General features: G+C 38.8%; 1 protein-coding gene across 1 annotated transcript; it reads right to left on the reverse strand.

Annotated features, from left to right (window-relative positions):
• Positions 1-115: 115 nt before the first annotated feature.
• On the reverse strand, positions 116-14414 carry cdk10 (cyclin-dependent kinase 10). The gene is made up of 13 exons (XM_041795374.1): positions 14225-14414; positions 11818-11890; positions 11639-11710; positions 11371-11473; positions 10140-10221; positions 9803-9870; positions 9373-9425; positions 5442-5511; positions 5270-5329; positions 4730-4853; positions 4500-4639; positions 1610-1662; positions 116-1516 (listed from the first exon to the last, which is right to left on the reverse strand). Exons 1-13 carry the CDS (start codon positions 14312-14314, stop codon positions 1419-1421), a joined length of 1086 nt encoding a protein of 361 aa, XP_041651308.1. The 5' UTR covers positions 14315-14414; the 3' UTR covers positions 116-1418.
• Positions 14415-15028: the final 614 nt, after the last annotated feature.

Below are 15028 nucleotides of genomic sequence, written 5' to 3' on the forward strand. Positions count from 1 at the left end.
ACACAGCTGCTGCTTTGTCTTTTTCTTTTCTCATTCTAAAGCTTTTGGTTTAAACATTTTTAATGGTTTTCCTGTAAGACAGTTTTCTCTCACAGTTTGTTGAATAAAAGTCTTTACCATACTGACAGCAACAATTCAACACAAACCAACCAAAAGAAACCCATCAATGTTTTTATGACCTAATATGTTTTGCAGTTCATGTCAAATGTTCAAGCCGAGGCCTTTTAAATAGTTCAACTTTTCAGATTATAAGGTTAGAGTGTCAGGGACTTTTTGTTGCATTTTTTTCCCCTAGGGCACACATTCACGATCCACTGAAAAGGGAAACACGAACCACATTTGGGTCCCGACTCACCAGTTGAGAACCACTGACCTAAAAACATCTGTGCTGAAGTCGAAGTACAACATGAATCAAGCACCAGCTGAGGCTTTTGAACCTGTCTAAACCAGCTCTCAACACTGCTTTGGTGGGTATCTCTTTAAATGCAAATAAGCTCCTCCTGTTTTGTGGGGTGAGCTCATGTGAGTACAGCTGGGGCAGTTATGTTTATAATTCCTCTTATTGTGGCATCACAAAGAGCACAGATTCTTAACAGACTGTTAGCATGCACTCACACTAGACCCAGCTGCTTCATATCGTACTGAATCAAACTATGAATTATTTGGGTCCTGGTAAAACCTCCAGATAAAAGAAGAGGGAAGAAATCTGACAAGAGAAACAAGCATGTCATCCATTGTTTTAACAGCATTTGCTCCAGCATTTCCCTTTAAAAAGTGATGCAGTGAAAAGCAAAAGAATGACAGTAACAATCTGCAAGTCAACTTTTCTTTGGACTGGTGATTTAGATAACAGACTAACTTTCGCACTTTTCAGTGAAAAGTTAAATGGAAACTACTTCAACTGCCAAAAATGAGTAAAAACAGTTTCAGGATCTGACAGACACTCCCCATAGACCCATGCTTATGATGGAGGGGACAGCATGTACCAGATATTTTCTTAAAAAGGTTTGCAATTCTTTTAATACACCCCTGACTTTTAGAGCTATACAGGCACTTTCTTCCACTTCAGTCCTGTTTTCTCCTGACAGACTGACGTCTTTAAACAGAGCCAGTTCAGCTGTGATCAAAACTCAACCAAATTAGCTCAGTCCCCAGAGATCAGAGATCAGTGTTTACAGCCTTCATATTGATCACACCATCTCTGAGGCGATGTACTGACCGTGCAGAGTTCTATGTACACAGTCCAGCGATTTGTGCCAGAGTTTGTTGGCATCAACAGAGTCCAGCTGGTTTACATCCAAGTACCAAAGTAAAACCTTCACGAGTAAACTCATGTTCCAAGCATGAAGAGTCAACAGATCCAACATTCATCCTTGGACTGCAGCTGCAGGTTTGAGTCCAGTGTCTCAGTGTCTCTGTCACACTTTGCTCCGTTTGGAGTGGCTCTCTGCAGGAGCAGCAGTGGCCCTCTTGTTGCGATGGTGAGGGAAGGTTGGCATCAGCTCAGGTTCACAGGCTGCACAGAGAAACACAGAGGCATGAGGAATGACTTGCTAAAGATCCAACAGAGGACCATAATTACAGCTGATCCAAAGATTTTTTTACTCACGCAGAGGTTTTTCTTTGAAGTAGGAACTCTCCAGACAGTCTTTGGCTGTAGCTCTGAATCAGGAAGACAGACCACAGTCATTCATATTAAATAATATACAGGGTAATTTCTGTGCTGTTGAATTTGGTCCTCAAAACTAGATTGAGGACTGTTTGATTAGTTTACAGGGTGTGTGTCTTGCATTCTCCTCTGCTGGAAATGTGATTTCATCCACTGAGTGGAGACCCTACCCACTGGAAGACAACCCTGGAGGGCACTTCACCTGTTGTCCACAAGAATGGCAGGCAAGAGGGCACTTTATCATGTATTGTAATGTTGTGTTCACACCAAGCGCAAGTAAATTTATTCAACCGAGTGAATTACATGTAAAGTCAATGTAAAGACGCAAGTTGACGCCTGTTCGCCTTGGGCGGCGCTTATTGCGCGAAATTGAGCGATCGTTCGCACTTGGTGTGAACGCACGGTAAGTTTAAAGGCAGTCTAGAGACACTACGCTCCATTAAAGGGCACTAAGCCATTTTTCCACACTTAAGAGGGAAATCAAAAAAAAAAAAAAAAAAAAAACAAGTGTCTTTTTAGAGAGCATTAATAAGGTTTTTTTTTTGTCAAATTTTGACCTCTTACGAGCACAAAGCCACATTTTGTCCACATAGAAAGCACTTAGGAAAGCATGTTGTCATATTTGGTCTATTCAGAGAGCACTTAAGAGGGCACTGTCAAATTTTTTTTCAAGCAAAATTGTGTCCACCAAGAGGGTACCAAAGTGGGAACTGTAAAATATTTTCCACTTAGAGAGCACAAATCCAAATTTGGTCCACTTAGAGAGCACTTAACAGGCAATTTGTCAAATTTTGTTGACTCAAAAGGCACCAAAGAGTGTACTTCATAGTGTTTAACTGCCATAGTGGCACACAAGAGGGCACTTCTGTGGCCATTCTTTTAATATTAGGATGCCAAGGGCAGTGATCACTGACCCGAACCCCCTCTAAGTCCACCAGTGATGCAAAGTGTGTACTTCAGAAGACTATCTGCAGTATGTACCAAAGTGAAGAGAAAAGGTAATTGATGACTATTAAGAAAGTAAAAGTCGTTTATACATTTTGACCTGCCAATGTAGGAAAATTTACAGGGTTATTCATAATATTGACCATCAGCTACTGCAGTGTTTCAGTCAGGCATAACAGTGTGACAAGGAGACACTATGAGCAATACTAAGAGCCTAAAATAAAGGAGATAAATCATTTCATTTCTGTTTTATACTTTTGATTTTCATGATATAACAATTCATATGCTGCCTGTCTCTAAAATGGCATGATACAGTCATAATCCCAGAATCCAAGTGTTCGAACGTATAGTCAGTAACCAGGTGAAGGATTTTCTTGACACAAATAACATTTTATCACCCTTTCAATCTGGTTTCAGAAAGCAACACAGCACAACTACAGCCACTCTTAAGGTTTTAAATGATTTTATTGATTCCTTGGACTGTAAGAAATACTGTGTTGCACTGTTCATCGATCTGTCAAAGGCATTTGACACAGTAGATCACAGTTTAATGATAAACATGCTTCATCAGATTGGTTTGTCAAAAAATGATGCATTGTGGTTTGCCAATTACCTTTCTGATAGAACCCGGTGTGTCCAGGTGGCGGGCTTCACCTCGTCATTTCTGGAGGTATCTAAAGGTGTCCCCCAAGGCTCAGTCTTAGGACCTATTTTATTTTCCATCTATATTAATAACATATGTGATCATTTGTCAAATGCCTCTTACCATTTTTATGCAGATGATACCATTATTTATTGTTGGTCATCTTCAATTATGCAGGCTTTTGAGTTCTTACAGTCTGCTTTTAATGTTGTGCAGTCTCATTTAAAAAGACTTAAATTGGTTTTAAATGCAGACAAAACCAAACTCATGGTGTTTTCTAGTTCCAGTGAGTTACCAGGGAACATCCCATCAGTCCTAACTTCACGAGGTGTTCCAATTGAACTAGTCTCAAATTACAAATATTTGGATTTTCTTATTGACCGTAAGCTCTCGTTCAAAGCACATATTGCCAGTTTGGTCACCAAACTCAGGGTGAAAATAGGTTTCTATTATAGAAACAAGTCCTGCTTCTCACTCAAAGCTCGTAAATATCTTGTTTCTGCAACCTTTCTACCGTTGCTGGATTATGGTGACGTTTTTTTATATGACAGCCTCAGCTAAATATCTACAGTCTTTGAATACTGTCTATCACTGTGCGCTGAGGTTTGTCACTGGCTGTAGTCGCCTCACGCACCATTGTGAACTCTATGCCAAATCTGGCTGGCCCTTGCTGAGTGCTCGCAGATACACTCACTGGCTGACTCTGATCTACAAGGTGCTTCTTGGCTTGGGTCCCACCTATTTATGTACTCTTCTGCAAAGATCTAAAAGCCACTACGCTTTGCGTTCCTGTGATATTCTCCACCTGCTTGTTCCTCGTGTCAGGACTGAACAGGGGAAAAGAGCGTTCAGATTTGCTGCCCCCTCGGCATGGAATACTCTCCAGACTGAATTGAAACTTTCCGAATTCATCTTACTGGAAAACTTTCACTCTGTCTTGAATGATAGACAACGCGAGTCTGTGGAAAAGTGCTTGTGTTTCTAAATTGTTACTGTGACCACTATTCTTGCACTTTAAAATGTGATGTAGCTTCAATTCTTATTATTGTTGTGTTAACTTATTGTGTATTATCTGTCTCTTGAATATGTATTATTTATTATGACATGTGCTGCTGACCTCTTGGCCAGGTCACCCTTGTGAAAGAGATTTTGGTCTCAATGGGTTTTTTATCTGGTTAAATAAAGGTTAAATGAAACAAAATAAAATAAAAATCCCTATGATGTTCATGCAAGGTTGTGTACCTTCGCTGTGGGTTGTACATGAAGAGCAGGTTGAGCAGTCTGTGTCCTGCATCAGATAACCAAGTGAATTTGTTCTTCAGGTTGTTGTACGGCTGTTTCCTCAGACTGTACTGGCCGATTAGAGGCAGCTGGGAGAAACCCTGTAGAACAAATAAAAAAGAAATAGGCATAGTCTGTCATATACCACAGAGATATTGGATTTAGCTACTGCTGATGGAATTAGGACTGACCGGCCAGATGTTTTCATTGGGCGTCCCCAGCAGCTGGACGATCAGGTCGACCTGCTGGATCTCAGAGGTTCCAGGCAGCAGAGGTTTATGAGCCAGCAGCTCAGCCAGGATGCAGCCAACAGCCCTGTGAAGAAAACATCACCACAAGTACAGTTTGTCATGATAACCATTCGTTTTTATATAGTATGCTCGACTAAATGCACCGTTACCTTTTGTGAAGGTCCAAGGTAAATAATGTTAATACAGTTCAATCAATAATTACAATGGCAAGTAGTACTGTTCTTGCCATTATTAATTCTATTATCTTTATTATACTGATGCCTTCATTTGTCATTTATTGGCCTCTCAAGAGCCTAAGAAAAAATTCAGCAAAACTCTGAACCCAATGACAAATAAGAATACTTAAGTTTGTCAGACTTAGATAATCAAATATATTCTCCTGTCTAAAACATATTCAGTCCTTTCTTCAGGTGTCCTAGATTGTATTAAATGCATGAAGCAGCTGTGTGTGGCGAGCCAGTCTGTGTACTTTCTTCTCACCACATGTCCAGAGCTGTAGTTTGAGTTTTGGTCCCTAGGAGGAGCTCTGGGGCTCTGTACCTGCAGACGGATGAAGGAGAGAAGCAGCACATATGGTTGAGGAGTTTCCTCTGAGACTGCACCAGTAGAATGAAACAAAACAGTGATTATCTGCAGGGTATGACACACTCACCACAGTGTGACCACTCGAGGCGTCATGGGCTGCTGGGGGATACCATACATCCGGGCCAATCCAAAGTCAGCTGCATATAACAGAACCAGTAGCATGAGACTTAAAAATATGATTAATGATAAGTTCTAATTCAGCACAACCAATAAAATGTCAGCAACAATTCAAAAGTAAACATAAAATTTCATGAGGCTTAGCTTACATTTAATTGCCTTTTTTTTTTTTTTTTTTTTTTTTTTTAACCAAAAATATTTTTGGGGCGACAGAGAATTCAACACTTACAGTTGTAAATAAAAAATGTATGATATTACTACATCCTGAATTGTGACAACACAGCTGTCTATTTTTTATAGGAGCTAAAGATTACTTACTGAAGACAGACATCATGAACCAGTGTGTGCTCATGTGAGACATTAAATAAATAAATAAATCTTGGTAAGTTTAACTGTCTGATTTCTGGTAAAAAAAAAAAAAAAAAAAAAAGTCTCCTTATAAAAGTCTGACTGTAATCCAGACCCTCTAACAGTGTGACCATTAGGTGTTGTTTAATGATGCTGCTCACTATCATCGCTTAGCACTGACTTTTGGTGCAGCAGCGTGCTAATAGTATGGCTAGTACAGTGGTTCCTGACCTTTTTTGTGGTATAAGATGTATTGCCTAGAAGCACTGTAACAACTAAGAAACAGTCTATCAGAAATAAATGTCCTTACTTTTTGTATAAGGTACATATAGGTATAAATGCAAATCTGACTCTGATAACCCCAAGTTGTCGCAATCAACAAATGTTTTTGGTATGCATGTGTTTATTTCCTTTATGTGTATTGGAACAACACAACAAATCCAAAGAAAAAAGACAAAATTGACATATTTTACACAAAAATAAAAAAATAGGCCGGGCAAAATAATTGGCACCCTCGACTTAATATTTGGTTGCACAACCTAGGAAAAAAATAACTGAAACTAATCACTTCCTATAACCATCAACAAGCTTCTTACACCTCTCAACTGGAATTTTGGACCACTCTTCTTTTGCAAACTGCTCCAGGTCTCTCAGATTTGAGGGGTGCTTCTTGCAACAGCAGTTTTGAGATCTCTTCATAGGTGTTCAATGGGATTTAGATCCGGACTCATTGCTGGCCACTTCAGAACTCTCCAGCGCTTTGTCTCCAACCATTTCTTGGTGCTTTTTGAGGTATGTTTGGGGTCCCTGTCCTGCTGGAACACCCATGACCTCTGACCCAGGCCCAGCTTCCTGACACTAGGCCCTACATTGCGGCCCAAAATTTTTTGATAGTCTCAGATTTCATGATTCCTTGCACACAGTCAAGGTACCCAGTGCCAGAGGCAGCAAAATAACCCCAAAACATCCTTGAACCTCCAGCATGTTTGACTGTAGGTACTGTGTTCTTTTCTTTGTAGGCCTCATTCTGTTTCCTGTAAACAGTGGAATGACGTGCTTTTCCAAAAAGCTCTACCTTAGTCTCATCTGTCCACAAAATGTTCTCCCAGAAGGATTGAGGCTTACTCAGGTACATTTTTGGGAACTCCAGTCTGGCTTTTTTATGTCTCTTTGTCAGCAGAGGGGTTCTCCTCGGTCTCCTGCCATAGCGCTTCATCTCATTCAGATGACCACGTATGGTCCGAGCTGACACTTTTGCACCCTGAGTCTGCAGGACAGCCTGAATTTGTGTGGAAGTTGACTGAGGATGTTTATCCACCATTCCAACTATCCTGTGTTGCATTCTTTTAACAGTTTTTTCTCTTCCATCCACATCCAGGGAGATTAGCCACAGTTCCATGAGTTATAAACTTCTTGATTATATTACACACAATGGACAAAGGAATTTCAAGATCTCTGGAGATGGTCTTGAAACCTTGAGATTGTTCATATTTTTCCACATTTTTGCTTGTTAAGTCCTCCGACAATTCTGGGCTCTTCTTTCTCTTCTCCATGCTTGGTGTGACACACACAGGCTCACAACACAAGGTTTGAGTCAACTTTTAGACATTCTAACTGGCTTCAGGTGTGATTTCTAGATTGCCAGCACCTGTTACTGCCACAGGTGAGTTTAAATGAGCATCACATGCTTGAAATAAAATGATTTACCCACAGTTTTAAGAGGGTGCCAATAATTTTGTCCAGCCCATTTTTTGAGTTTTGTGTAAAATTATGTTAATTTTGTCTTTTTTCTTCTGATTTTTGGTGTTGTTCCAATGCACATGAAGGAAATAAACATGTGTATACCAAAACATTTGTAATTGTACAAATTACATTTGTAATTTAATCAATAATTTCTGGAAGAAATGGTGTATTTTCTGGAAAAATTCCAGGGGTGCCAATATTTTCATCCATGACTGTAGTCTTTTTGCTATTGCTGATGGTATGAAAGAACTATATCTTTCTGTCCTGCAGCAAAGAGAGAGGAGCCATCCACCACCGTTGTTTCTTTGGTCATAGAGAGATATGAAGTGAATGATCCATGTTCCCCTTCTTCATTGTGCGTCTCTCTACCACATCCTCCAATGAGTTTAACTTGATTCCAACCAGAGCCAGCTTTTTTCACCAGTTTGTTCAGATGCCTTGCATCATTGTGTTACACTGCCTCCCCAGCAGACTGTAGCATTAAACAGAACACTTGCCACCACAGACTGATAAAACCTCTGCAGCATCTTACTGCAGATGTCTATTGATCGGAGTCTTCTCAGGCAAAAGAGGCAGCTCTGCCCCCTTTTGTAGATGAAGTCTACGTTTTTAGACCAGTCTAACTTATTTACTAAATATTCATACGATGGTACCACCTCGATGTCCATGCCACAAGTGTTCACTGGCTGAAGAGGGGGTTTGGATCTGCGGAAATCTATGATCATTTCCTTTGTCTTTGAGGTGTTGAGTAGGAGGCAGTTTCTGTGACTCCAGTCACTGATGGCACTTATCAGATCCCTGTATTCGGCTTCTTGTCCATTTTTGATACATGCCACAATAGCAGTGTCATCCGAGTATTTCTGGATGTGGCAGGACTCAGTGCTGTATTTGAAGTCTGATGTATAGTGTGAACAGGAATGCAGCCAGGACTGTTCCTTGTGGAGCCCCTGTACTGCTCATTAATGTCCCAGAAACACAGTTTATAATTATAAATTATAATAATAATTATAAATATCATTTTAAAGATTTTATTTCAAGGTAATAATAGAAAACTCAGGGTCTGCATTTCAAAATACTAGTAAAAGCTGTGAATATCAGTTTCTTGAAAACAGATAAAAAATTTGATTTAAAGAAACTTAAAATGATTTCCATTTTCACATTGGAATCTTTTTCAAGGCCTAACAAGCATTCAATGCTTTATTTTTGCTTCAAATATGTTGAAAAAAGGTGCCTAGCGAGACTTTTGTGTAAATTTGGCTTACAGTCAGCGTAATGTGAAATTTAAAAAAAAAATTGACAAATATGCTTGCTAATATTTGACTTTTTGCAGTGCAGTTATTTGCCCACAATGCCTTGCATTAAATTAGTATGTGGAACTTCTGGAGGAACATAAAACAAATAGTGGAATTAGTTTGGCTTAAAATATAAATAAACCTTTTCAGAGTTCCATTGCCCATCTCAAAGAAAATGAGCTCTTGAAACGTACGGCATCTACAATCTAATCAATATATAAATAGAATAGAAATAGATCAGTCTTTTTTTGTATTCCCTTAATGGAATCAACATTGTGTGTTATTAGTTAAGACTGTGAAGGGCTTTATATAAAAATGATACATTACATGAAATGAACCTCCTTTAAATGCAGGGATAAGTAGACTGAAGTTAATGTTCAGTGATAAGTGTCAGACTAGATAAAGATTACTAAATGAAGACCGTCTCTGTCAAAGGTCAGAGCTGCAGAGTTTGGAATGTGACACAGTGAGGCGGTTATGGTTATACTGATGACTCACCGATCTTCACGCAGCCTTTGTCTGTCATCAGCAGATTAGACACCTTCAGGTCCCTGAGAAGAAGACCCAAGAAGAAAATGAACACTATCACTCCGTCCCCCATCCACCTGTCATTCATTTGTCAATCTGAAATTAAAACTGCTGTCAGCGTCAGCTTTAACTCTCTGTCAACATGTCTGCCTCAGCATATCTTTTCATCCTGGCAGATTAGATTAGGCTCAGTGGAGTTGAAGGGTGGGATACAGTGAATGGATTAACAACTTCAAGTCCCCCGGGACTGGTTAGCTGTTGTTTCTGGAAAACTCTGTGAGGTCTGTGGGGGGCGTTGGTCAGTTTTGACATCACTTCTGTACAGCCACCGCTATTGTGATAGATAATCAAACAATAACATTTTATTCATGTACACAGATTGTGAGGGTTTGGTGCTCACCTATGTATGATGAAGTTGTGGTGGAGATACTCCAAACCTCTGAGCAGCTGAAGGACAATACACTTGACCTAAGAAAAGGATCAAATGAAAGGAAATGTTTCAGGCAGCACTGGTCCCTCTGTAGCTCAACTGCTGTACATGTATCTGTTACACCTGACAACGTAATAAACCACAAACACAAAATAGATCTGCAGCTTTTAACGTGATAATCCTCAAACATAATACATTTCCCACAAGTGAAAAGCAATCAGAGACAACACTAAATTTCACTTTCTACAAAAATAAAACCAATACCAAATGTAGAAAAAATTAGATTTAAAACTTCTTTCTGTGTCACCTGAGCCTCAGAGAACGGCGTCTGCATGTTTTCCAGCAGACTGGCCAAATCCTGTTCGCAGTAGCTCATCACTAGGAACAGACTAAAGACATAGAAAAAAATTAATGAACCCCCCGAAAAATCAGCGTTAAGGTGTTGTGGAACTGTTTTTGTGTCTGACCGGCTCCTACTTTCACCCAGACTTTGTCAAACCTCTGTTAAAACAAAAAGACACTGCCATACCTCTCTGCCTACGTACCTTTCATACAAACTGTTTTCAAAATTACAAACTAACCCTCACAGAAGAAACTCAAATATTTTTAGAAGATACATGTTGATGAAAAATGATTAGACTGCAGCCATTAAGGCACATCTCATACTTGTTGGTTATTAAGATCCACCCAGTGCTCCAGTTTAGTTCAGTACAGTTTGGCACAGTAAACCCTGATCTTCCAATATCTGTCCATTCTTGCTCATAGTGATGGGAATTCAGACTCTGTAGAAATCTGGATCATTTTGTTCAGCTCAACTATGAGAGCTGGACCCTAGGCTCCAAAACAGCTCTTCATTTTGAAACATTCTGAATTTTATGTCATTTATTTAAACAGCGACAAAAAATAAAATAAAGGAAACCAGCCCTAAAACGGGAGCCAGCTCCAGTCTTTCACATAAAAGAGGCAACTCTTATAACTGGCTTATTCACAAATGACACATCGGGTTGTAACTTGTTGTCTTCAATTTGGTTGTCGTGTTAATCCTACCAGAACTCCACAGGATTTCTTGACAGTACATCACTGTTTCCTTTAAAGTATTTTACAATAAAATCAGGGAGAAAAGGTGTTAAACTAAAAAAAAAAAGGATGGCATATTGTTTGTTTGTCCATTATACTGCTATTGCACAATAAGTTTTAATTCTTTAAATAAATAAATGGACTGCAGTGAGCCTAGTGCCACTCTTAGGGCTGAACTAGTATGCTTGGTGCCCCAACAGAAGGGGGAGAAAGATAGGAAAGCAGAGATCAGTAATTCTGGTATCTTTGCTAAGAGAGGAAATACAGATAAAAATATACCATACCAAAACAGAACTGAACCACTTTACTTGGTGGAAACACAGCTTAATAATTTAATCTCTCAATAGCGCATTAAGAGAGACTACAGCAACATTTGTTGTCAGTTCTACTGTTTTCTGATCCACTGATGTGCAGCTACACTTAAAACACTATGGAGGTGTACGTGTGTATGCCTGTATTACCTCTGTAGTTGGCTTCCAACGACCACTTCTTTAAGCTCCACTATGTTGGGATGTCTGAGCCTAAGCAGCAGGTTGATCTCTCTCAGGCTGCTAATGGGGATCCCTGAAGGAAAAAGGACCAGTTACAATTACTACAGTGTGTAAAAATTTTACACACCCACAGCTTTACCTTAACTCCATGCGTCCATGACATTTACAAAAAAAAAAAAAAAACAAATAAGAAAAACTGCCCTCATAGACACAACTCATATAAGCACATCTGTCTTACCATCTTTTTCTTTGTCCATTCTGACTTTCTTCAGTGCTACAATCTCATCTGATTTGGTGTCTCGGGCTCTGTCTAAAATCAGGACAGAAAACATTTTTCAACAGCTCCACTTGTCATAGTTCCAGTGAACATGTCCTGTTTATAGTTTCAGTCAGCAGCTTCCTTTAAGAAATACTTACACACAATTCCATAAGTTCCTTCTCCTATGCGGTTGAGCTTCTCAAACTCTCTGACACTCCGGCAACTTCCAAACTACGAAGAAAAAAAGATAAAATATAAAACAAGCACAGAGATTCTGTTACACTATTGATACATTTTGATCAGAGTCTGGATGAACGCTAATGGAGTAAATGTTGAATTCTTAACAGAGGCTGACTGAACAAGAAATCCATAAATGGATCCTTTCTGATCATTACAACCAAATCACTGTCTTGAATGGGTAAAACTGTTTGGAGGGAAGACTACTCAACCTATAGACAAAATAAACTGATGGTTAATCCCTTGTAGCTTCCTAAACCCTGAAGGTAAAGAGGACACTGCAAGGTTTCAAAGAGGAGTCAAAGTGGATAGTGGGGTGCTTTTCCTGCAGGCTTATGTGTTGATGGAAGCTAGTAATGAGATTGGCAGCTAATGGAGACTACAGATTAACTTAACCTCTCAACAAGGTGTAGTGCTAACTAATTGCTTTTCCATGATGTTACCTCACAAGCACAGATAAAAAAAATGAGGTGTGGATGTAACAACTCATTTCAAATATGGACAAAATCAATCAGAACTTTTTTTCTCAGTTGAAAACCTACAGTATGTATAAGTGCTTAGTGGTGTTGTTGACCAATTCAGGTCCAAAAATTTGACAATCAAGTATTTGAATTCTACAAGAGCAAATGCCCTCCGCAGGTTGAAACTGGGTAACTGCAACTGAATTTTTCTGTTGGTTGATCTGGAGGTAGATGATGTATGTGGTTCCAGCTTTTGTCACTGGGGGGCCGAGCGCACCAGCTGGTTGTAACTTAAGTCAGTTTTATCTGCTATGTCCAACTTAGCTACAACCAACTTCCAGGCTCAACTTTACACCAAGTACACAAAGCACAGCATAGAACGGTCCAAGCTACGCCCGGTCTTATCATGCACATTCACATGATAAGAAACACTGATAAATATTAACTTGTTTCTTACAGGTTTTAAAATGTCCCTCACGCTTGCTGCTGCTCCACTGTCTTTAATTAAGAGTTTCTTCAATTAAATCAGCACCTCATACATTTATTTACTGAATCACTGTTTTCTTTAAATCAGTGATTATAACACAGTCTACTGGGAGAGAAAAGTTAGCACACAGTGAGAGAATCAGCACTTGCGGGTTGGGGACAGCTCCGCTTCACATCACTGCAGTGACACACCTCATAGTGTATTTAGAGAATATTTTGCTATTATTCAAACAGAGCCAATCTGCTTTATCAAAGCTTCCCTATCAGCAAAATAAGGCTGACAACGTGCAAACTTGTGTCTTCTTCAGGAGCACTAACCATAATCTCACACTAAGTTAGCTTTCCTTATGGCAGGTCCATCTTGTATGGTTATGGCATTGTGGGTTATAAACAAATCCAAAATAAGAAGCAATAACTGTATGATGTTGCAGCTGATGGTGATCCATGAAGGAGTGAGTGGGAGTATCTAATCGTCCCAGCCCTGTAGGTAATGTTGTAAGGGCATCCATCCAAATTCTAACTTACATGTACCTCAGCTAAACTCTGGGTTTTAGTGACCCTTTAAATAAGGTGACCAAAGAAAGAGTAAAAAATAAAATCAGTTTCCTTAATAAGCTTTCTGCAATTCATTTCAAGGAAAAAGGCTGCACCTCTGTTTAATTGAGGTTTTCCACGTTTGCACTGTATATGTACTTGATTACGTTTTGTTATTAAACCCCTGAGAGGTCAAAAAGGTATTTTGTAAGATATTATCAGTATCACTTTTAAAGGAAATGTATGCTTTGACTGACTGGAAGCTAAGCAGCCTTAGGAGACAAAAGTTTTTTTTTAACAAAGATAAATAAACAGAGAATATTTACCACAATAAACAGAAAATATTTTTACTGTATGAGAAATGAAGTGAAACATTCTCACTTATTTATAAAATAAATACAGTCTAACGTCTTTGTAAAGATTAATAGTGGAAAAAATAATCATAACAAATTCCTATTATGAACCCGGATATGCATTATATCGTGAATCGTGAGTGTATCTTTACATCCCCATTCAGAAGACTGAGATGGAGATAAATCAACGATTAACCCTATTTATAAGCACAGAGGAAATAACATTTTCTACAACAGAGTTTGCCACCACTGTCTAATATAAAAGCAGTTTGACGGTTTATATGAGGATTACGTTGACGAAGAAAGCCCAATAAACATTTTCGCATATTCTAGTTAAATCTTCGCTTTGTCAAATTAATCGACCAGGTGGTCGTGTAGAATAAATATTATTACGATAAATGCTTATTGGAAGCAGCAGAGCATCTTGAATGAATCGGCGTCCCGCACTGAGTCCTGTGTCCGAGTCTACACACGGAGCTGGTTATTTCTCTTACCCTGTCATTTTGAGGCACTGTGAAAGTTTTATTGTTCTTGATGGACTTGAGCTTTATTGGCTCCGGTTCTTCCTCTATAGTAGTGTCCATATTTTCGTTGTTTTAATCTGCGAATGAAAAAGTTTAATACGTTGAAGCGTTATCACAAAAAATATCAACTCAGTCACAGAGCGCCGCCATGTTGTTTTGATTCCGGGCCAGAAGGAAACACAAAAAACTTTCCCGGAGTTTTAAAGTTAGAGACACCATGTGTTAACACGGTGATAATGCAGGTCTGCAGCTGATTTATTTTGTGAAGGCCATCTCAATTCTTTCAATTAACACAAAAATTAATAATAAAAAATAAAAAAAATTAAAACATGTATTGAAATGATTATTTATGTGAATTATATAAATGTAGACATTTATGGAATCCCCTAGGTGACAATAGCTATCTTAAGGCATACAATTGAGCTGAGGTGGAAAGAGCAAAACACCATTGAACTTAAGTAAAAGTACAGTTACTTTGGTTAAAATTTTAATATAAGAAGAAGTAGTCTGTAAATCTACTCAAAAGTAAACAATAATCAATTTAAAATGGAGTCTTCTCACTTCTGTATAACTTGGGGTTATATAGTCAAATATGATCTTTCAATTAAGTGCAATAACAGCAAGAGAATATGAATCTCCAACCAGGTCGCTCAGATAAAGTCATACTGTTTCAGTAAAGTGAAATCCAACAGCTGTGTTTGAATGAAATGTGGACTCATTTTCTCACTATGTGCTTCTGAATATTGTGGAATTCAAGCCAAACTACTGGCTAGT

This window comes from Cheilinus undulatus, linkage group 9 (genome assembly GCF_018320785.1).
Source record: "Cheilinus undulatus linkage group 9, ASM1832078v1, whole genome shotgun sequence".
Classification (NCBI taxonomy): domain Eukaryota; kingdom Metazoa; phylum Chordata; class Actinopteri; order Labriformes; family Labridae; genus Cheilinus; species Cheilinus undulatus.

Bases quoted from the DNA above. Each gene is read 5' to 3' on its own strand.
- cdk10 (XM_041795374.1), bottom strand. From the start codon at position 14,314: ATGGACACTACTATAGAGGAAGAACCGGAGCCAATAAAGCTCAAGTCC. The intron at 11,711-11,817 runs GTAAGTATTTCT...TCCTGATTTTAG, and splicing joins AGGAACTTATGGAATTGTGT to ACAGAGCCCGAGACACCAAA. The intron at 10,222-11,370 runs GTAATACAGGCA...CTATGTCTTTAG, and splicing joins GTTGGAAGCCAACTACAGAG to TCTGTTCCTAGTGATGAGCT.